Source organism: Pelophylax lessonae, assembly GCF_965119305.1.
Source record: "Pelophylax lessonae genome assembly, chromosome: 5".
Classification (NCBI taxonomy): domain Eukaryota; kingdom Metazoa; phylum Chordata; class Amphibia; order Anura; family Ranidae; genus Pelophylax; species Pelophylax lessonae.
The window spans coordinates 353820173-353844702 of record NC_138772.1 but is presented as its reverse complement, the minus strand read 5'-3'; the positions used below and the strand labels follow the sequence as shown (position 1 = coordinate 353844702).

The 24530-nt window shown below is 40.2% G+C and overlaps 1 protein-coding gene across 1 annotated transcript in view; it reads right to left on the bottom strand.

The window, feature by feature from the left end:
* SCGN (secretagogin, EF-hand calcium binding protein) overlaps window positions 1–24530 on the bottom strand; it is a 109752-nt gene that overhangs the window by 73003 nt on the left and 12219 nt on the right. The window contains exons 3-4 of the mRNA XM_082259262.1: window positions 8925–9017; window positions 4543–4632 (exon numbers count right to left, since the gene is read on the bottom strand). Coding sequence (XP_082115388.1) covers window positions 4543–4632; window positions 8925–9017 — 183 coding nt within the window. The remainder of the gene's footprint in view (window positions 1–4542; window positions 4633–8924; window positions 9018–24530) is intronic.

Sequence of the window (24530 nt, the reverse complement as noted above, 5' to 3'; positions counted from 1 at the left end):
AGTATAATCAAACACAGCTGGACTCAAATGAAGGTGTAGAACCATCTCAATGATGATCAGAAGAAATGGAAAGCACCTGAGTTAAATATATGAGTGTCACAGCAAAGGGTCTGAATACTTAGGACCATGTGATACTTCAGTTTTTCTTTTTTAATAAATCTGCAACAATGTCAACAATTCTGTGTTTTTCCGTCAATATGGGGAGCTGTGTGTACATTCATGAGGAAGAAGAATGAACTTAAATGATTTTAGCAAATGGCTGCAATATAACAAAGAGTGAAAAATGTAAGGGGGTCTGAATACTTTCCGTACCCACTGTATATATTTCCCGGAACTTGTGGCAAAATATAAAATATTCCATGGACTCACCATGCCTCTCAGCAAATAGCTTGGGGTGTCTATTTCCAAAGTGGGGTCATTTGGGGGGGTTTTGTGCTATCTTGGAATTTTAGGGCCTCCGAAACTGTGATAGGTAGTCAGGAGTGAATTCAACAATTTACGCCCTTGGAAAGCCTGAAAGTGGGGACTGGTTTTCGGGGACCTGTACTCGGCTAGACTGCAAAAAAGTCACACACATGGGGTATCCCTGTACTCAGGAGAAGCAGCAGAATGTATTTTGGGGTGTCATTTCACATATACCCATGGCATGTGTGAGCAATATATCATTTACTGACAACTTTGAGTAAAAAAAAAAATATATATATATATATATATTTCCCGGAACTTGTGGCAAAATATAAAATATTCCATGGACTCACCATGCCTCTCAGCAAATAGCTTGGGGTGTCTACTTTCCAAAATGGGGTCATTTGGGGGGGGGGGGGGGGTTTGTGCTATCTTGAAATTTTAGGGCCTCCGAAACTTTGACAGGTAGTGCAGAGGTGACATGAACAATTTACGCCAATAGAAAACCTGAGAGTGTTGATTGGCTTTTGCGGTCCTGTACACAGCTAGGCTCCCAAAAAGTCTCACACATGGGGCATCCCCATACTCAGGAGAAGCGGCAGAATGTATTTTGGGGTGTCATTCCACATATACCCATGTCATGTGTGAGAAATGTATCTTTTAGTGACAACGTTGTGTAAAAAAAAAAAAATAAAAAAAAAAATTGTAATTTTCCCGAAACTTGTGGCAAAATTTAAAATATTCCATGGACTCACCATGCCTCTCAGCAAACAGCTTGGGGTGTCTACTTTCCAAAATGGGGCCATTTGGGGGGGTTTTGTGGTATCTTGACATTTCAGGGCCTCCTAAACCGTTATAGGTAGTGAGAAAATGCAATGAAAAATGTACGCCCTTTGAAATTCTGATGGTGGTGATTTGTTTTCGGGCTCCCGTACACAGCTACGCTCCCAAAAGGTCTCACATATGTGGTGTCCCTGTACTCAGGAGAAGCAGCAGAATATATTTTGGGGTGTAATTACACATATACCCATGGCATGTGTGAGCAATATATCATTTCAATGACAACTTTGTGTAAAAAAAAATGAAATATTCAATGAGCTCAACATGCCTCTCAGAACATTCCTTAGGATGTCTACTTTCCAAAAAGTGGTAGTTTGGGGGGGGGTTTTGTACTGCCCCGCCATTTTAGCACTTCATGAAATGAGATAGGCAGTCAGAAATTAAAGCTTCGTAAATTTCAGTATTTACACCATAGTTTGTAGACGCTATAACTTTTGCGCAAACCAATAAAAATACGCTCATTGATTTTTTTTTTTGTCAAAGACATGTAGCTAAATATATTTTGGCCAAAAAAAATGACATAAATTGAGTATATTGGATATTTTTTAAAAGACAAAGTTGAAAATGTCATTTTTTTGCAAAATGTTTGCTCTTTTTTTATTAATATCGCAAAAAATAAAAAGCGCAGAGGTGATCAAATACCACCAAAAGAAAGCTCTGTTTGTGGGAAAAAAGGACGTAAATTTCGTTTAGGTACAGCCTTGCATGACCGCGCAATTATCAGTTAAAGTCAGGAAGTGCCAAGTTGAAAAAAGGGGTCTGGTCTTTTAGCAGCCAAATCCTCCGGGGCTTAAGTGGTTAATGGGATGGCAGTGACCCAACAAGGTGAGGGACGTGACGGCAGCAGGTGACTGGATGCCCACTAACAGGCGCTGCCATGATGGATCTGAAATGACAGGTGCTCTTTAAATAAAATGACTCATTCCTGCTGGTAGTTACTGTGATATTGTGTGAATGCATCAATGTAGTGCATGTTGATTTATTGAATGAGTTTACCAAAAATGTAAATATTGCAGAATATACAGCCTCATGCTACATACCTAAGCTTTATTTTATGCTGAATAAATTAAATTATGAATCTTAAATAGAAAACTATATTTAGATATATTTTTACTCCATAAGCAATTTAATAAAATAAATTTGATTAAAAAAAAAAAGATTTAAATCAAAAAAAGCACAATTTAAATAAACAAAATCAGATTGTTTTGATTTTTTTTTTAACTCATCAATTTTTATCTACCCTGCCACCCTACATCCGGAAACACCGAATTGTCAAACATGTACCAGTATCATCCTGTCAGCTAAATAAACCCAAAACAAAGCCATCATATTTATTGGCAGCAAATCATAATAAAATAAGTACAAAAATAAGATAATGATGGCTGATGCTTACTAATCTATCTTGTTACAAAGAGTGCAAAAGAGCTTCATAATGCTAGTATGTGAATATCAAAGAGTCCTTGTGGGGAAGGAAAAACATAATGAGATGTATAACATCATTAATTATAATAATGGGAGACATCCAATTCAAAATTCAGGCCAACCAGTAAATAGGTGTCTAAAGTAAAAATTCAATACACCTCGCAGCGACACAATTTTGAAAACATATCCTCATCCCTCACTGTTTTTTTTATGTGTTCAATAACTTGCATTTTTAAACTTTTCACATTTCTAGCATGTACATAGATAAAATGTTTTACCACATTAGATAGTATATTATTTTGATGTTCTGCAAGAGGTCCTGAATTCTGCCACATAGGGAGAGACTTACTAAAACTGGTGCAGACAGGGAGACTTACTAAAACTGGTGCAGACAGAATCTTGAGCAGCTGTCCATAGTAGTAATCGGTTTTTAACTTAACATAGAAGCTGATTGTTACTATGCATGGCTGCACCAGATTCTGTGGACCAATCTCTCACATAGTCTTCTTGTCGTATGACCTACATACTGTATCCCACAATCTTTGCTGGTAATACGTATACCATATATAACTTTTTTGCAATTAACAAAGTTTGATTCTATAAACATTGCTTGTTGACTCACTACCTCATGAGGATGTCCCAGGTGACCACAGGAATAAAACCTAGTTCCTCCACCTCTAAAGAGTCCTTGAGGTCTCACATAACTACTTCCATATATAAGGGATCTGGTATATAGGCTAGATGACCCCTTGGTTTTAGTATTCCTCACTATACCACATTTGTTTTAGGGCTCCTTTACACTAGCTTCAAAATGTGGCTTTGGACACATTTTTCAAAGCATTCTAAATGCTAATCAAAGAACCTGTCACTAAATAAAATAGTTACCTTACAGTCCCATTCACACTGTGTGTTTAGTTTGCTTTGCTTCAGAAATGATACCTCCTGTTGCTTTCTTGGTGCTTCAAAACTTCTGCAAAGCCTCCATAAAAGTCTATGACAATGCTTGCTTACAGCACCTGAAGATATTGAAGGCTTTTATTTCAGCATTAACATTGCTTTGTTTTGGAAGTATTGCAGGTATGAAATATCCCAGGATGCACTGGGAAACCAACAAGGGAACCAGAAAGACGTTATCAGCTGTCTTTTTTGGCTCTGGGAGTGTCTGGTGCAGACGTCACATCTGGTGTGCAACGAGGAGCAGCAGGAAGGTGAGCAAGGTCCAGACTGGAGTGGAGCAACAAGCAGATGGTTCACATAGTGTGAAACATGGGAACGCTATAGCAGAAGGTGAGCAGGGACCAGAAAGAGAGGTCTGAGTAGAAGAGGATCAATGGATTGCAGAGGATGAGCAGGGACTGGAGAAAGAGGAGGATCAGCAAACAAAAGGATCAACAGGACTGGGAGTTACTACCAAGTGGGGGGATCAACAAGGTTGGGGAATCTGAGGTTGGGGCATCAGCAGAGCTGGGGGTACCTCTGAGCAGGGGAACTGTTGAATGAGGGTACTAATAAGCAGGGGATCTGCTGAGTGGGGGTACTACTGAGCCAGGGTTCTACTGGGCTCCTTTAAAACAAACAGAAAATCAACGCACACAGGGCATTTGCTAATCTTCATTAAAGCTTCAAAAAAGCATAATTGAAACATCACGGAGGCATCACAGGAGCATCAAAAACACATCAAAAAAGCATGTTGAAGCAGTAAGTGCTTTAATGTACGTTAAAGTCGAAGCAAGTGTAAACCAACATTCTTTTCTGATAATCTACTAAACCTTTTACTTATGAATCAGTCCTGGTAAAAGTTCTTTTGCATAAACTTGTATAACTAAATTAAAAAAGTTAAATCACTGTGAGTAGAAACCCCTTAGTCTCACTTACTCGCATAAATTCCACACTGTTATCCAAAGGAGTTTCTCTGCGAAAAAGTAACAGAAAGTTTTCATCCTCTGGCAAAATCATATTTGCAAGCTGCAAGAAAAATACAGTATAAATGCTTTAGAACAATCTTAGAATAATCTATATAATCAAAATGTAATAATTACATAAGGGTGCACAACTTTTTAATACTATGCAAAAACTAAGAGTACCCTACATAAAACATTATTTGCACTAAACTAAGCTAAAAATACATGCAGATACAATAATCATTACTTTAAACATAAAAAAAGAAATCTATCAATGTTTTTGCTAAATATTATTATTACCAGCAGCCACTGATGTTATTATTACAACAAATAATTTCAAATATAGTATTTTTATACCCAGTTTGAAATATAAGGCTGCATTTCTAGGTAATGTACCATACATTGTCTTAGTCCTTCTAACCCAGGTATAAGGTATTCTGGGAATTTGAAATGTTTTCTGTGGCCTTAGTTAATGTTGCTTTGATGTCAGAAAAGGGGAATGTTGGTCCCCAAGAGCATTTCACATATTAAGTAAAGGTTCCCGAGTACAGCTTCTCTAAATGGTTGGGTGGATATGGGACACACATGCTGTCTCTCTCTTGTCAAATCCACAGCTAAAACTGTTCTGCATTACTTACCTTTTGACAGATCCATGATAATACCTCTATGAGTTTTATACTGCTAAATGTGTCAATGGGTCAAAACGAAATAGCAGAACACTTGTTACAAATCTTGAAAGTGCAATGCATAAACAGAGGTACTTTTATATTTATATTTCAAAAATATTTCAACATTTGTAGTTGGATTGAGTTTTTTGAAGTGCATCTGGCTGTGGGGTAATATTCCAACTGACAGAATACCCCCTTGGGACTTTAAAGGTAACCACAACGTTGTTTGATTAAAACGTTTTTTTAACATTTTATTGAGAGCAATCATACAATAAAGGTATAGTAAATTAAAAAAAACGGCTAATTGGTTTATAGTAAAAGTAAGAAGTGACATTATGCACTGTAATCATGCACTAAAATGTATACATCGCATTAGAGCGGAGACGTTGCTGTAAGGATCAACAGAGGAGCTTCTCTCTGTTTGTATTTTATATATGCCTATGCGGAGAGTGGTCTCTTGACTTTAAAGGGCTGGTCCTTATAGTCTGCTAATGAAAGAGTTTCTTCAGAAGTCTGCTGCCGGTGAACCCATTATACCTGGGGAAAGAGTGTGTGCACTTCTAGATCTCTGTAACTCGACATCATTCTTTTTTTGGTAAGAGGCCTCTCTTCTTAAGGAGCACTTATGAGTATGGGAGCACTGATCAGCGGAAGTTTTTAAGCACTGAGCACTTTATTCGCCTTTATTTTATATAGACTTCTCATTAAATTAGAGGTTGCTTTTGATGAACTTTATTATTACTATGAATTATTGCACTAATACGATTTTCTAATATATATTGGGACTTTCAAATGATAGTTTTAACTCATGGTTTTTTAATTTCTTCTTTGCACTAAGTAATTACATTTTTAAAGGGACAGCGCACCTTTTTCTACCACTAAATGTATGCAAGCATTACATATGTTCGACTTCCACATAACACAGCTTGGGTGTTTATTTACTTACAAGGACATCAAGAGGCTGTGTTATGTGGAAATAGAACATACAGTATGTAATGCTTGTGTACATTTAGTGCATGATTACAGTGCATAATGTCACTCCTTATTTTTTACTATAAACCAATAAGCCATCATTTATTTTAATGTACTATACCTTTTTGCTATCAATAAAATGTTAAAAGCCTTTTTAATCAAACGATACTTTGTGGTTACTTTTAAAGTCCCTAGGGGGTATTTCATCTATTTATAAATTGCATTAGGGATGATGGTAAACCCTTATTTTCAGTGAGCATGTCCTCTTTTTATAATTCTAGGGTAATATTCATGACTTTGGACTTGGCTTCATTAATATGTTAGCCTGAATGTCCACAAAGGACTTGAGAGTATGCATTAGATTAGGCAGGGATATATAAAGAGAAACGGTATGTGACAAGATATTGTCTGTGAATAGCAAATACTTATGCTGTGTGTTTGTGATTTTAAGTCTATGAATTAAAGGATTGGACTGCCAGGTTTTCCCAGGGCCAGTATAAATAATATGGGGTTAAGGGGACAGACTTGATATGTTCCTTGGTATATAGGGCAGGGTTAGGGTTCAAAGCTCATGTATTACATGGAAGCCAAAGGCTGGACATAATAGACAGAAACCCAAGGCAAAATATCAGTTGTGAAGCACCATTTTCAAAAAGCAAAAAAAAAAAAAAAAAAAAATACGGAGATTGCATCAAAAGCCTTACAAACATCAAGGGATAGCAGCACTGTCTCTAAAGAACGGGAACAGGCAAGATGCAAGGCTCTTTTTATATTATCTCCTGCCTGCCTTAAAGGTTTGACACTGACCTGATTCTTGTGAATAAGCCAGCTGAAGAAATTATTTATTCTAGAAGCCAAGATATTCACAAGAATCTGTACATGAGTATTAAAAAACAAAAATTCCAATATAATTTGACTATGTGTGCAGGTCTGTGGAGGTTTGGGAGGCATTACAATGTTTGCGCTTTATGACTCTCCAGAGAATGAGCTGCCATATATCATGGAGGTAATAGCAGTGGTTAGATGGGTAACAAGGGTTGGAGCACTAAGTGTTTTTTTAGGGATTTAATTGCCTGTCAAATATCCAATTTGTGATATCGGTGTCTGTGTATGAATGAGATGTGGAGCTCTGGGATAGAGGGAACGTTTCCTTGTTTGTATTTCTTTTTGGCATATTAATATTTATTAATTTACTTGGATGATTATTACTGAAATTATTTTGTAATATAGGGGCAGGGGTGTTAATAAATCTCCATTGGTGTCAAATAAACTAAAAAAGCCATTATTTGTACCTAATGGTTTGCTTGCAAAATGTTGCGTTACTAAACTTTAAATATGCGGAATAGTGTGTATTTTATGAGCAATCTGTAAACAGCTATAGGCAACAGAAAATAACTTTTATAGCTTCAGTTTGGCAGCGAAGGGAGAATGCAAACAATTCCAAATTTCCATACTAAATATTTATGCTCGTCCAAGCCTACTATTGCAGTAAGTTAAAGTTGTAAAGATGATTTCATACTCATGCATTACAATATTATAATTGTGAAAAAGATGGAATTGTGTTGTCAATATGTACAGTAGGTGAGGTGGTTTTATTATTTTTGACGTCAGTTTATTTATACTATAAATAGTCTGATGTTTTAGGTATTTGTTATTATTACATATTTGAAAAATTATTGAATGTATGGATATTGACTTGGTGATGCGATGTGCTCTTCTGAGAGATTTTAGCACCTGTTGTGAAAGCCGAGACTTTCAGAATTGACTGCTTAGCAACCAAGAGCTGCAAGTTCAGAGTGTGAAAAGCCCATGCAGAAATTGCCCTAGCTCAATGGGCAGCTGTTTCTAGGCTTTCAATGAAATCTCTCCATGCTGAGAAAGAAAGTTTTCTGATGACAGATTCTGGATGAGGATGTTTACCTTGTACAATAAAAGCTGACTGCTTTGAAATTCCTGTCAAGGTGAAAAAAGCCCCTTCTTACATCATTAGTAAGTGGAAAAAAAGCACCCCCCTTCTTACATTGGCGATCAGTTGGAAAAATGCCTCTGCTATCATTGGTGGTCAGTGGGAAGAATTTCCCCTCTTTTATTGATCATCAATGGGAGGAATATTCCCTCATATATTGGTGGCCAATAAAAGAATGCTACCTTGTTCTTAGTTATCAGTAGGCAGAATGCCCCTCCTTACATTGGTGGTCAGTGTAACTAAACTATTACATTGGCAGCCAGTGGGGATTTTAAATGCACCCCCTGATATATGAAATATTAGAAAATCAACATTGTAGAAATGTATCCAAGTCCCTTTCCATAGTTTTAGATGAAGTAGAACAGGGTTTGAGCGTACAAGGGCTTGAGCCACCACAGGGTCTTCTCTCCCAAAAATTTGCTCCAAAACTACATGTAGACCAATTTCAACTGGTTCAGTTTCAACTTGTCTGAAAGCCAAATCTCCTGTTTTACTTGCAGCACTGAATTTTTTATACAGTATATTTCTATGAAAACCCCAATAGACAGGAGACATGATATATCTCTTTGAGGCTCTTAAATCATTAAAGTAAACCTGACGTGCAGAGACTGTTATCATTGACATTCAGTAAATACTGGTTGCCTGGCTGTTGAGCCTCCCCCATTGACTTCAACATTTGACTTTACATGTCATTGTGCTTTTAAAATATTCCATTATATTATCAGTTACCACTGATGGCCAATTACATACCTCTTGTATTTGTAGACGGCCATCTGAAGTGACATCATATGCAGACATGAATCGATCCTTCACTCTTTGGACTTTCTCTGCAGTAATTGCATTCTAGATTTCAACACATAATTGAATTTGAAAGGATTTATAAGGTATTTTACTTGTCCCCATACAACAGCTGTAGACATTGTTTATGAAGATTTTTATTTATTTAGGTCATGGTATAGCACGTAGTAGTTGATCACATTCAACTGGACTTGTTTTATAATCCAAGCGGTATCCAGTTGAATGTGACTACACGCTATAGCTGAAGAAAATGTAATTCTGCATGTACAGTACTACATGTGAAATCATTTCTTGGGTTATACACAAAATAACCCTACTATAGTTTACAATAGAGAATACAATCAAAATACTAGTGCTATCTACAGTACTAATGAATAATACCAAACATATATACGGTTCTATGACATTACAATCCTGCTTTTGATTCCAGCTTTGCTTTGAAACATGACCAAAGACAGTTCCTAATCTAGTAGATAAATTGATAAAGTTGAAAGAAAGACTGCAGGCAACAAAGATTAGGACTATAAACTGTATTTAGTTTCAAAACTATGATTGATATATACTGTATGACCACTGGTTTGGCAGGTTGGAACAAACCTAGTTTGATCTCTGTGGAATAAAGGCACATAAGCACTAGCAACTCAATGATTATTTGCACTTGTTGATTGGCCGGAGCCGCGATGACGTCACTCCCGCGCATGCGCGCGGGAGTGATTTTCCGGCAAGCTCCCGGCAAGTAAAACTGAAGGTCCCCGTGGACCTTCAGAGCGCATGCGCCGCTCGCGCGAACGGCTGCATGCACTGCAAATATCTCCTAAACCGTGCCGGTTTAGGAGATATTATTTGTACCTACAGGTAAGCCTTATTATAGGCTTACCTGTAGGTAAAAGTGTAAAAAAAGCGGGATACTACCGCTTTAAATTTTTCCTGGAGTGTAACTTTAAGTAAATTGGTAGCTTTGAAGACTTCTTGCTGTGAAACATCAGCATTTAGGGTTTTTTGCTCCCACTGGCAAAGTTACTCAATGGCAATTTAGAGGAATTACTGCCAACCTTGATGTGATGAAAGCTGCTATTCTCTGACTGACTAGCACATCTAGGATCGGTTGCGATTAGGCTTTTGCAGAAATTTGAATTCTCAGCTTTAAAATGCTTTAGCTGGGTGAAATTATGAAATCTGCCCCTTACTAAAGCCCCGTACACACGCACAGATTGTTGGCCGTAAATTGTTGGCCAACGTCCAATCGGCCGATTGTCGGCTTGTTAGTATGATGCTTCCGACAACCAACTGCAAATTTTCGGCCGAAAAAAATCTGGTGTGCATGCTATAAAATTTTTGTTGGCCAACAACAGAACGGCCGATTGTTCCTCAGTCAGTAAAGATTTCGGAAGACAAAAATGAGATGAGCAAGACTGGGCATGCTCAGAGAAGAAAAAACACACGGAAAGTCAACCATCACATGACATCACTTCTGAAGTTGGTTTTTGTTGGCCAACAAAAGTCCAGTGCAAGCCTAGAGCACATTTCAACCAACAAACAACACTGGACAAAAGACGGCCGATCGGTCGGCCAACAATCTGTGCGTGTGTACGGGGCTTTAGCTTTACCTTTTATGTCTGAGCCTGACATTTCAGCTTGAGTGTCAGCTGCCTGAACCTTACATGCTCTCTCCTAACTGCCGAGAATATCTGACAGCATAATCAAGACAAGAGTAATGTAATAAAAACCTCAGGGCTCTGCTGTTTAAAGCCACGTTCCACACGTTTTTTTCTTCTTGTAATGTCTATTTTAGGCATTGCAAGCGCTTTTACCAGTGGCTATTTATTATTTTTAATTTTTTTTTTGGTAATAAAATACCTTTTTTTACTTCATTTGTCTGCAGTACTTCCTGCTGCGACCGCCTAGGCAATTGCGTCACTATGTGATTTGCAAGGGCTCCTGGGATAGCAGTGTCATGTATCCCAGCAGTCCTTGCGAATTGCCTAGTGACGAAATCTCACATTACTTCCGCCGATGTCGCCATTGCTATGGTAATGTGTCAGTAAAAAGGAGCACCACGGGGTGACATTACTGCGCAGGTGCGAGGTCGGGGAGGTGCATGCTGGGTATCCAGCTGCACCTAATCCCGGAAATAGATACCAGAGGGCTTCAGATGCCCACAATGGACATGGACCCTGCCAGCGTCTGAGATCAAGGTTGTTTTTCTTTATTTAAACTGAAATGAAAAGGAATACACTATAGAAACTACCTAAATGTGGCAGATAAGGTGGAAGAAATTACAGCGGACTTTAAAAAAAAGAAAATTTGACTTGGGGGACTGGAACTCCCCTTTACACAGTTATACCTTCTCAAGACCTGGGAGATATTGTAATAAATAAGTCAGGCATTTGACAGGTAATGACACTCAGGCTGAAATGTCTGGCCCAGGAATTATCTGTTAAATAAGATTACAAATGTATTTTTTTTTTCTAGAAGTAAACCTGTTATGAAAGTATAGAGAAATGTAAAAAGTATCTAAACCTTCACCTTGAAAAAACACTCATTCAGTTTAAAATAAAAATGAAAGGCAAAAAAATTGTGTAAAAATATATAAAAAAAACATTATGAACATGTTTTTTCCCCCTTTTTAATAAGTGATCACATTCCCTCTGTTCTCAGCTGCATAAGAGCTGGGGAGGAGACACAGCAGCACACCGAACTTCCCAGTAAAAGGCTGTGCGGGGGAGGGGGGGGGGTTGTCAGGACAAGTCTGCTCAGAGCAGGCTGAGTTCCCAGCCTAGCCAGAAAGCTGTGTATTCTCTTGCTTAGTGTGATCAGTTTTTAATAGGAAAGCAGAGGGACTGGCAGGAACACCAGGAATTCACAGAAAGGAAGCAATACAAAGAGAACAGGATACTTTTTCATACAAGTACATGGTACATCATGCACATATCAGGATTAATAAATATTGGGTTTACATACTCATTAATATTACTGCATAAGCCCAACTATGACTCTTTAGCGTGTACAACATATGAAATGCATGTGTAGCACCACCCTGGCATGATGGTTCCTCCAGAGACAGGATAGGCTGACTTTTCAGGGTGTAAATCTCACGCAATAATGGCAAATGAGAATAGATGAGCGCCAGTCACTTAGGTGAATCAAAAAGAGAGTTGACTACTCAGGACACCATGGGAGAGAGGGTTACAGATGCTACATGCTAAAGCAGAACTCCCGTGCTTTTCACATCAATGAACAGGAAAAGGACCCTTAAGGGCCCTTTCACACGGGCACTCCGTATGTCCGCAAATCATCCTATTTTTTTGCGGATGATTTACGGACATAATGTAAGTCAATGGCATTGCGGATGTCAGCGGATGACCATCCGCTGACATCCGATTTTCTTCCTTTCAGTTCTGTTCCGTTTTTTGGAACGGAACAGAACCCTATTTTTTCCTCCATTAAAAAAACGTAAAGGAAGGAAAATCGGATGTCAGCGGTGTCATCTGCTGACATCCGCAATGCCCATAGACTTACATTATGTCCGTATATCATCCGCAAACGGATGGGATGATATGCGGACATACGGAGCGGATGACACAAGTGTCATCCGCTCCGTGAAAAAAAAAGTGCCGGAGCGGATCGCAATGTGGTCCGCTCTGTGTGAAAGGGCCCTAAGTCAAGACCAACACTCCTGTGTTCAGGATCTTCAGGAGATATCACCACTTGCATTCTTTTAAGGGAGTTGACAAGCACCAACTGAGACTCCATTCTATGCCTCTTCTTCTGCAGAAGAGTCCATAAGCACCCTCTGGGACTACATTCTGCCTCCAGATAGAGACAGTTTTAAATCCAGTTCCATAAAAGCCTAAGTTTCAAGCCTAGTCTTATCCAGGCAAGCAGGGCTAAAGAAGCAGCTCCAGCACATGCACCCTCCTAAGGCTGCAACCTGGGGAGGAAGAGAGCTTGCATCAGCTGACCCCAAATATTTATACCCTTTCCAATGATGCACAACTGGAACAGAAACTCCTATTGGTTGGCTGGAAAAGGATGTAAATATTCATAACCCAAGCCTATTGTGTGATCTCATACTAATGCCAAAGGTAACAGTGCCACCTACAACTGAAAGAAGGGAGAACTGGCAGCTAGGCTGAGCTTAGGTAAAGCTGAACAAGACACAAATTATACATTTTCATTGGCTGACTGTAGCCAAGCAGACTAAATTTATAGAAACACTCCTGCATATGGCAGGTTGGCTACGCATGTATTGCCCCACTAAAACGTTATTTCTGTAACTGCTACAGTACATTGAGGCTCCATTCACACCTAAGCGTATAGTTTTCAGGCTTTTTTTCAGGCCTTTTTTCAGGCTTTTTTTCAGGCATATTTTTTGGCTTTTTTAAGGCATTTTTTTTTTCTTCTCAGGTATTTTTCAGGCGTTTTTCAAGCGTTTTTTTGCAGGTGTTTGGCAGGCATTGACATCTAAAAAAAAATGCTTGTAATCTGCTAAAAAGAAGCTCATGTATTTTTTGGGCTTCAGGTGTTTTGCTTCAGGTGACAAAACGCTCAGATGTGAACAGGGGCTATTGAAATGAATGCAATTTGGCTTGTTGGGCGTATTGAGATTTCAGAGATAAGCATTTTACGAGCTGAAATACGCTCAGGTTTGAATAGGGCCTTAGGCCCCTTTCACACAGGTGGACAGTTCAGATCCGCCTGTCAGTTTTTTTGGCAGGTCTGAACAGTCACCCCATGCATCTTTATGGGGCATCGGATGTCAGCGGAGACATGTCAGCTAACATCCGATCCGTCAAATCCGACGGTCCGTTCCCATCCGATTCCCCCATAGAGATGCATGGGGACCGGACAGCTGTGTCTCCGCACACAGCACGGAGAACAGCTGTCATTCTCCTGCTCAGTGGGGGATCGGCCGCTGGGATAAACGGAGTCCGTTTGACGGACTCCTAGTATGAAAGAGCCCTTAATGTTATTTTACTTTTTAATTAGCACATATTCATAAATGAGGACAAATGTGTATTGATAACACCCAGTGTTTTTCTTTATATTAGATTACGAAAGACAGTAAGAGATTTAACACAGATAAATAGGTTTTCCTTACATAGTCCACCAATGCCCTGCTTAACCTAATGACAAATGCGACATCTTTTATTAATGGCTGTGTTTAAAGATGATTTCATTTTGGAGCTTTGTAACCTATTAATCTGTTGGATAATGGCATATAGATTTGAACAGCATGAGTGATAATCATCACAAAGCTCCTTCTGCACCACATGCAGACTGCAAACTATGGCATGTTATCGCCACATACTATCAAATCAAAAGGACCTCCAAGATGATCCTTGTCTTAGTAGTTTGTATTTATTTTCACTATCATGTCCCCATAGCTATTTTCTAATATACTTTGTGCTGTGAGTGACACATATTTGACAACACAAATCAAGGACTGTCATTTGAAAGAGCAAGGTTACTGCTATCCTTCCATGAAAAAAGAGCTTATCTAGATTCAAGACAGGGACTGCTATTGTCATCTCCTAATGAGAGGGCACCATTGATTTAATACAATGACAGACTTTTAAAATAACAAGGCATGTGGAGTGTACATACAGTATCCTATTCTATATACTTCACATTTGCTCCCTATACCACATCTACAGACTTGTGCACTTTAGTGTTATGTGATCACTAATGCTTTATACTGAAACTTCACGTAGCAATAGTGATTTGTATACATTACACATATGGAAATAGACACACAGTATCTCACAAAAGTGAGTACACCCCTCACATTTTTGTAAATATTTTATTATATCTTTTCATGTGACAACACTGAAGAAATGACACTTTGCTACAATGTAAAGTAGTGAGTGTACTGGGGCCACCTTAAGATAGGGCCGCAGCCGCAGCGCCGCTTTAAGCATTGGGGCCGGCCGCTGTAATGATGGCCGCTGCGCTCCAGACAGAGTGTGACGGACGGTCCATCCGATATTTACTCGTCAGCCGCTGTGAGCTGCATGATGTCACGGGGCGGCTGCACGGCGGGGTGGAACTGACTGGCTGTGGCTGCAACTGTCACGGGCGCACCGACGCCGATCCCTCCCACTGTCCCGACACAACACTGACTTCACGCGCCGCGCCAGCAGCATGTGATCGCAGGTGAGCCTGAAGAGTGAAGAAGAGACTGAGTCTGAGAGAGAGTGAGAGAGAGTGAGACAGAGGAGGGGGGGGGGAGGAACAACAGCAAAGAAGCAAAGAGGCTTCAGAGACTCCAGCAAGAGGTTAGCATACTTGTAAATCTTTGGAGACTTGACACATCTATTTAAAGTATTGATGCAACTTGTATTGTATCCTATCATGCTGCCTTACTCAGAGTGCTTTGTGCTCTGATGGAGTATCCCCTGCATCTCCTGTACCATGCCCGCAGCCCCTGCATCTCCTGTACCATGTCGGTAGCCTCTGACTTGTCATCCATTACCATGTCCACACAGCCTATGACCACCTCCTATACCATATCCGCACTTTTACCACTTTTAACCAGAATTTGCGCTTAAATATATAATGCCATATGTGATTTCATATCTGTCTTAGCTATATATAAAATACACTCTTCAAATGTGCTTTAAAATGCATGGTTTTCCCTTTTATTAACAAGAAAATAATGACGTTATGCTGTTGGGCTAGTATAATAATGCCATGGGGCTGGTATGAAATTATTTCCAGGGCTGAATTTTATTCCCAGTCCGGCCCTGTGTACAGCTTGTATAACAGTGTAAATTTGCTGTCCCCTCAAAACCCAACACACAGCCAATAATGTCTAAACTGCTGGCAACAAAAGTGAGTACACCTCTAAGCGAAAATGTCCAAATTGGGCCCAATTAGCCATTTTCCCTCCCCTGTGTCATGTGACTCGTTAATGTAACAAGGTCTCAGGTGTAAATGGGGAGCAGATGTGTTAAATTTGGTGTTATCGCACTCACTCTTTCATACTGGTCACTGGAAGTTCAACATGGCTCCTTATGGCAAAGAACTCTCTGAGAATCTGAAAAAAAGTATACTCACTTTTGTCTTGCTAAAATATTGGTTCAAGCTTATAAGGAAAAGCAGGTTTTACACCAATATCTTACTCTTTCTTTATCCATCCCAACAAATCTCATTTAAAGCAGTAATAGCTGTTTTTTTTTTTTTTTTTAATCTTTTAGGCAATGGCATAATGTGCTAGTATGCATCGCATTGTAATACACTACAAAAAGTATTGGGATACCTGCCTTTACACGCACTTGAACTTTAACGGCATCTCAGTCTTAGTCTGTGGGGCTCAATTTTAAGTTGGCCCACCCTTTGCAGCTATAACAGCTTCAACTCTTCTGGGAAGGCTGTCCACAAGGTTTAGGAGTGGGTCTATGGGAATGTTTGACCATTCTTCCAGAAGCGCATTTGTGAGGTCGGGCACTGATATGGACGAGAAGGCCTTGCTGGCAGTCTCCGCTCTAATTTATCCCAAAGGTGATCTATGGGGTTGAGGTCAGGACTCTGTGCAGGCCAGTCAAGTTCCTCCACCCCAAACTCGCTCATCCATGTCTATATGGACCTTATTTGTGCACTAGTGTCTTGTTTGAACAGGAAGGGGCCATCCCCAAACTGTTCCCACAGAGTTGGGAGCATGAAAATATCTTGGTATGCTGACGCCTTAAGAGTGCCCTACACTGGAACTAAGGGGCCAAGCCCAACCCCTGAAAAATAATCCCATACCATAATCCCCCCTCCACCAAATGATTTGGACCAGTGCACAAATTAAGGTCCATAAAGACGTGGATGAGTGAGTTTGGGATGGAAGAACTTGACTGGCCTGCGCAGAGTCCTGACCTTAGCCCGATAGAATACCTTTAGGATGAGTTAGAGTGGAGACTGCGAGCCAGGCCTTCTCATCCAACATCAGTGCCCGACCTCACAAATGCACTTATGGAAGAATGCTCAAATGTTCCCATAGACACACTCCTAAACCTTGTGGACAGCCTTCCTAGAAGAGTTGAAGCTGTTATAGCTGCAAAGGATGGGCCAACTCAATATTGAACCCTACAGACTAAGACTGGGATGCCATTAAAGTTCATGTGTGTGTAAAGGCAGGCGTCCCAATACTTTTGGTAATATAGTATATTTGAAATTATTGATATATGCACAAATGTCATAGCTTTAAAACAGAAAAACAGATCTCTCAACATCAGGTATAACAATTGCAATGATTTTAACAATGTTTGCTGCAGATCTGCCTTTGTTCTGCAGATATTTACATAAGTTATGCCAGTGCGCTGGTTGAATGTGCTAAACGGGAGGGTAAACCCATATAAATATTCACACCATGGGTCTCAATGTTATAATAAGAAACACTATTGTGTTAATTTGTCACTATCACTTTATATGTGCAAGTATTGATGAACTCTTAGTGCTCATTTACACCAAAAACATATGGTAACATCCATTATCACAATGCATGGTAACACATTGTATATGTACAATGTAGGGTGTTGTAATACATTGTTTATTGCGCACTGAATTTACCCTAAATATACAGTACGCTATAGCACATCAAAATGCATAGTTGCCATTGATCTGTGCATTGTAGTACACTGCATTGTAAAAGAAATAGTGCAGGATCTACTTTTAAGCCACCCATAGACGGTTCAAGGTTTGGTTCAGCAGGAATCGGCTAAGATTTGAACCATGTTTGGGCAGGCTGAATGTGCCCAAGTTGATTGATCGATCGATCAACTTAGGTATAACCAGCTTGCCAGATTTTACATTCGATTATTGCTAGCAGATGTAACAGCAGCTAGCAAAAATCACTGTTCTCCACACACAATGGCTCAATGGGAAGGATTCCCCTGTCAACACTGTCTAAGTTGATGGGGAAATTGAGCAAATTTCTTTCCTGCAACCACAGGTAATTTTCTCCATCTATAGCCCCGTACACATGGCCAAATGTCGAGCAGTATTGGACAGTTCGATAGAAACCGGCCGACATTCAGCCCATGTGTTTTGGAGCTGGTCCAACAGATACCAGCCGTTCGACCAGCTTCTGTTGAAGGGGCATGCCCGAAAAAGGTCTGCCGATCAGCTCCTGGTCAGCGCCCTCAGTCAATGGCTGGGAGCGCTGACTGCAGAGTTCTGGCGGCGTGGGGGTCAGAACACAATAGCACATCAGGGGAGATCCATGTACTAATGTCAGATAGTTAGTACAGCTGCTCCTCCTAAGCTGTCAGGTTTTTTTCGTTCAGCCCTGCTGGGTTGAATAGGAAAAAAAATCTTCTAGTATGTACTAGGCTTTGGTTTTTTAAGGTGAATTGATAACCCCTTTTAAAAAGGGTGCAAATTATCCCTTTCTGTAGGAATTTGATAAGGATATCTGTGATTTGATGTTGAGCTCTGTGCAGACTTTCAGGAAAAGTAATGAGCCAATTAGTGGCAAAGATAAAATTAGTCTGTGAAATCCTAAATACCAATTCTGTTGCCAAAATTACCATAACTCTAAGGGAAATTTGGAAGGTATAGAATATTGCGGTTGGCTACAGAAAAGTATTTTTTAATAACATTACAAAACATTTTCTCTAGAAAACATATGTAGTGCTACCCCCGTACGAGCCGTTTGAGTATTACGCTAACAGTCCTCACTTCACTGGCAGCCAAGTGCAAGGTATTTTCTGCAGCCAGGCACACACACACTTAGGCTTGATGTAGTCAATGATCAGTCTAAGGCAGTGATGGTGAACTTGGCACCCCATATGTTTTGGAACTACATTTCCCATGATGCTCAACTGTACTGCAGAGTGCATGAGCATCATGGGAAATGTAGTTCCAAAACATCTGTGGTGCCAAGGTTCGCCATCACTGGTCTAGGGGATGTTGTTTTTGTAGTTTTTTTTTTAAGAACTTGGATAGGGTAGGGGATTTTAGTAGGATACCCTGGAATAAAACTATACACAACTTGGGGACTCTGATCTAGAATTGAGTAGTAGGTCCCTTGCTAATGAACAGATGGCAGACTTCTCCTGTGTGGGGTGTAGAAATCAATAGCATGAGCAAAGTCTCTGTTAGTGTAGCATAAATAGACAGAGCTCTTCAGGTACAAGCCAGTTACGGCAGACTGCTTGGCAGTCCAAAAGTAGTAGAACTGAGCAAAGTCCCATGGAGTAATCACTATTGGGCAAGCTCTTTAGATCACTAGCCAGCGATCCCTTTAGTTGGACCCCTGCTGACTGCACTAGCACACAGGTGTAGCCAAAAAGAACCGGCTCCTAAATCATTGGTTTGTGCTCACTGGACTTGCAAACAGATCCTCTCAGACACAGCTCCCCTTCAGTCAGCTCTTCAGAAGTAGCAGGGTCACTGCTTTAGTTTAGCTTCAGGCCATCAGGTCAGCCACCTGAGGCCGCATGGCAGCAGGTGCCGTACCAGGGGTGGCAAGCCTGCCTCACCGCCGGTTGGTGCATTCTACCCCCAGGGAAGGGAAGGACCTAGAGATCACATGTTCTCTAAATATATATGAGCCAATACATGTTCAGGGGCACCTCCCCTATAATTGGCTGAGACTGCTACATACTCATGCTGCCTATTTGCCTAACTCCCACCCATGTTCCAGAAAGCTCTACTAGTTTCTAGAAGGCAGGAGGAGTCCAAGCAAACTTCAACAACACCAGAACACAGGAAAAGCCCTAACTAATACATTGCAGCATTCTGTTAAGCAGATCTGCTGAAGATAGATTTGCCTCTAGCCCCACCGTTAGGCAGAAGAACAAATTACACCAATCTAACTATTTACGTCCTAGCACCTAAACTAGGAGGGTGATACACGTATACTGTATATTAAAAAAAACAAAAAAACTTGGTTTTCTATTACATATTAGACACGGTTCACACTGGTGGGATGTGGAATCCGACTTATGAGAGCACAAGTCGCATGACACGTCAAATTAATTGTTTCCCTGAGTGCCATCTTAACTGATCCTACACAAGTCGCTCCGACTTAAGAAAAGGTTTCTGCTCTACTTTGGTCCAACTTTGATACGACTTCAATGCCATAGAATATAAAAAGTCACATTTAGCCCAGGTTAACACTACTCCAGCATGAAAGTCCAGTGACTTCCGATCCGACTTTGGCCTGCAAATTCAGTCCAACTTTGATCCCACTTAATGTGACTTTTTACACTCTATGGCATTAAAGTTGTATCAAAGTTGGACCAAAGTAGTGCAGGACCCTTTTCCAAAGTCAGGGTGACTTGTGTCGGATCAGTCAAGACAGCTCTCATAGGGAAACATTTAATTTGACATGTCATGCGACTTGTGCTCTCACAAGAAGGATCCCAGGTCGCACCAGTGTGAACTGAGCCTAAGTGAGATCAAAGTTGGACTGAAGTTGCAGGGCAAAGTTAGATCAGAAGTCATGCGACTTTCATGTCTGAACCCAAGTGAACCTGGGCTTAACCACTACACTGCACATAGGTTTTGCTGAACTGGCCTTGTCTCATAATTTGGTTTTATCCAAGCTTCAGATGGAACATATTTTTTTACCAGAATAGAAAACTTATATACAAAGAACTTAAAAGAAACAGAGATTCACCTTTACATATTAGTCGCAGCATTTCAGAACAGTTTCAAAAGCTATATATATATATATTTTTTTTAAATCATTCCACTGCACATGGGTTTTTGCTGAACTGGTCTTGTCTTATAATTTTGTTTTTGCCAATCTTTAAATGGAATTCAGAATAAAGAAGAGCTTGTGGTAGATTTATCACTACAATGCATTATGTTATATATATAGTCCTTAATGATGATAAATTGTATTATATATTAAAGGGATTGTAGAGGCAGTTTTTTTTTATCTAAATGCATTCTATACATTAAGATAAAAAGCTTTCTGTGTGCAGCAGCCCCCCTCAGCCCTCTTAATACTTACCTGAGCCCCATCTCTGCCCAGCGATGTCCACGAGTGCCTCAGTTGTCCAGGACTTTCTCTACTGATTGGCTGAGACACAGCAGTGGCTCCCGCTGCTGTCAATCAAACTCATTCAGCCAATCAGAAGAGAGAGGGGGCAGGGCTGAATGGCAGCTCAGTGTCTGAATGGACACACAGAGCTGCAGCTCGACTTGGTGCCCCCATAGCAAGCTGCTTGCTGGGGTGAGGAGGAGGGAAAAGGGACCCGAAAAGAGGAGGATTCCGGCTACTCTGTGCAAAACCAACTGCACAGAGGAGGTATAGTAAGTATAACATGTTTATTATTTTAGTAGAAAAAAAAATGAGACTTTACAATCACTTTATGGTGCTGGCAACAAAACCAAGCAAATCTACGTTCATTTTTTTTTGTTACAAAGACATCCAAATCCTGCAAAGTCTTTGTGTTGGCAGTGACCTCTAGATAACTTACAGTATATGTATAACCAAAACTTTTTATAATTTTGGATAGAGAAGGGGATAGTTAAAACTTCTGCAATTCTTCCTGTCTACGTATCATTAGGAAATTTTACCTTAAAGAGGAAGTAAACCCTCCTCTGCAACTTTTACCTATAGGTAAGCCTATGATAAGTCTTACCTATAGATACTGTAAATATCTCCTAAACATGTACCGTTTAGGAGATAGTTACCTTACATGCAGCCAGTGACGTCACTGGCGCATGCGCTCTGAAGGAACGGCCGCTGGTGCCGTTCCTTCAAGAGCCCCGTGCCATGACCGTCGGCTCCCGCGCGCGTGCGCGGGAGTGACGTCACCGCGGCTCCGGCCAATCAGATGGCCAGATGCCGCGATCCCGGAAGACGGGTGACTGGACATGTCGCCCGTCATACAGGTAAGCGGGCGGCACGGCGGGGGCTCGTTCTAAGGTATTTAATAATGAGCTAGTATGCGGTGCATACTAGCTCATTATGTGTTTCTCTTTCAGGTTGCAAAAAAAAAATAAAAATGTATGGGTTTACAACCTCTTTAACTTCCTGGCCCAGAGAGGTAAAAGGAAGTTGGAGGAACTCTCCTAAAGTGACAATGGTCTTTTTACCAGTTATCCTCATTAGACGATTACCTTTATTGTTTTACTCCCAATTTTGGATATTCCCTCACTTTCATTTCACCTTGACTTCACAGTGGTCGCAAGTACACATCAATGGGTGAACCTTGCCAATAAGGGGCCAGGTAGAAATAAAAATAAATGGCAGAATATCTAATTGGGCACTCTGCTACAGGTACACATTAAGATCCCTTAGGCCTGATCAATTTATTAAATACCTCCTGAAAAGATTGATAAGTGCCTTGCACAAGTTTCTTTTGTAAATATGCTTTACTGATGAAGAAAGAAGGACTACAGATTGTGTGAACTCTACTGAGACCAACAAGGAGGCGCAGCTGCTTTTCGAAGATGGCTGAAGACATATACTCCCTTGCATAAATATGAATTCTATACTCACCACTTGCACCTTCTGTACTAAGTGTACTTGAATAACAGCTACTAGCCTCAATCACCTTCTTCAATGATATGAAAGCAGCAGGTCTGGGCTTGTTTTTTTTCTACATCGTTTAAATATATATTCTAATGTAATGATAAAGCCAGATGGTACTTATAACTGTTTTATCACACAATATAAACAATATAAGCAAGACAGATGAATCATAATATAAACCACAACTTTTATGTTACAGACACTTGTCTGTTCAAAGCTTTCCTATAATAAACAGGTCCTCAACAGTTTAATCACATTCAATCTCTATCATTAAAGCTGAATTCAAAGCAGACATTGCAATTGAATCCAGTTATGTATTTATTAAAGAAAATCTAATTTTTTATTAACATTTACCATTTTATTATTTTGATAATAGCTTGCTATAACTCCCTGTACAGCAGCACAAAAACTGAAAGAGGGTGAGTCACCACTTTGAGCCAATCAGGGTAATCTTGCCTACAGGGACCATGCTTATAGGTTGTGAGAGCAAAGGAAAATTGCTGCAGTGGGGAAGAGCTTTCAGCAATCATGTTTGGAATTATAAACTATAAACACATACTATATATATATATATATATATATATATTGTGATGGTATGCAAGGTGAGGTATATTTCACCTCGCATACATTCTGTAGTGAGAGACTGAACCGGAATCCGGCCTGGGTTTTCCCAGGATTTATTTTACTGTTTTGTTGTTTTTACATATTTGCAAACCTCTGCTAAATAAAGCTGGCAACCCACCAGACTTTAAAGAAATTTCCTGCATGCTGGCCTTACTTTCCTGGAAAAGGTAATCCCAGTGAGCTAATCTCCCACAATATATATATATATACACACACATACACACACACACACACACACACACACTATACACCACCACAATGGATTTGAAATGAAACAAACAATATGCGCTTTAACGGCAGACTTTCAGCTTTAATTTGAGCGTATTTACATCCAAATCATGTGAAAGGTGTAAGAATTACAACAGTTTGTATATGTGCCTCCCACTTTTTAAGGGACCAAAAGTAATAGGGCAGATTAACAATCATAAATCAAACTTTCACTTAATACTTGGTTGCAAATCCTTTGCAGTCAATTACAGCCTGAAGTCTGGAACGCATAGACATCACCAGACGCTGGGTTTCATCCCTGGTGATGCTCTGCCAGGCCTCTACTACAACTGTCTTCAGTTCCTGCTTGTTCTTGGGGCATTTTCCCTTCAGTTTTGTCTTCAGCTAGTGAAATGCATGCTCAATCGGATTCAGGTCAGGTGATTGACTTGGCCATTGCATAACATTCCACTTCTTTCCCTTAAAAAACTCTTTGGTTGCTTTCGCAGTATGCTTCGGGTCATTGTCCATCTGCACTGTGAAGCGCCGTCCAATGAGTTCTGAAGCATTTGGCTGAATATGAGCAGATAATATTGCCCAAAACACTTCAGAATTCATCCTGCTGCTTTTGTCAGCAGTCACATCATTAATAAATACAAGAGAACCAGTTCCATTGGCAGCCATACATGCCCACGTCATGACACTACCACCACCATGCTTCACTGATGAGGTGGTATGCTTTGGATCATGAGCAGTTCCTTTCCTTCTCCATACTCTTCTCTTCCCATCACTCTGGTACAAGTTGATCTTGGTCTCATCTGTCCATAGGATGTTGTTCCAGAACTGTGAAGGCTTTTTTAGATGTTGTTTGGCAAACTCTCATCTGGCCTTCCTGTTTTTGAGGCTCACCAAGGGTTTGTTTACATCTTGTGGTGAACCCTCTGTATTCACTCTGGTGAAGTCTTCTGTTGATTGTTGACTTTGACACACATACACCTACCTCCTGGAGAGTGTTCTTGATCTGGGCAACTGTTTTGAAGGGTGTTTTCTTCACCAGGGAAAGAATTCTTCGGTCATCCACCACAGTTGTTTTCCGTAGTCTTCCGGGTCTTTTGGTGTTGCTGAGCTCACCGGTGCATTCTTTCTTTTTAAGGAAGTTCCAAACAGTTGATTTGACCACACCTAATGTTTTTGCTATTTCTCTGATGAGTTTGTTTTGTTTTTTTTCAGCCTAATGATGGCTTGCT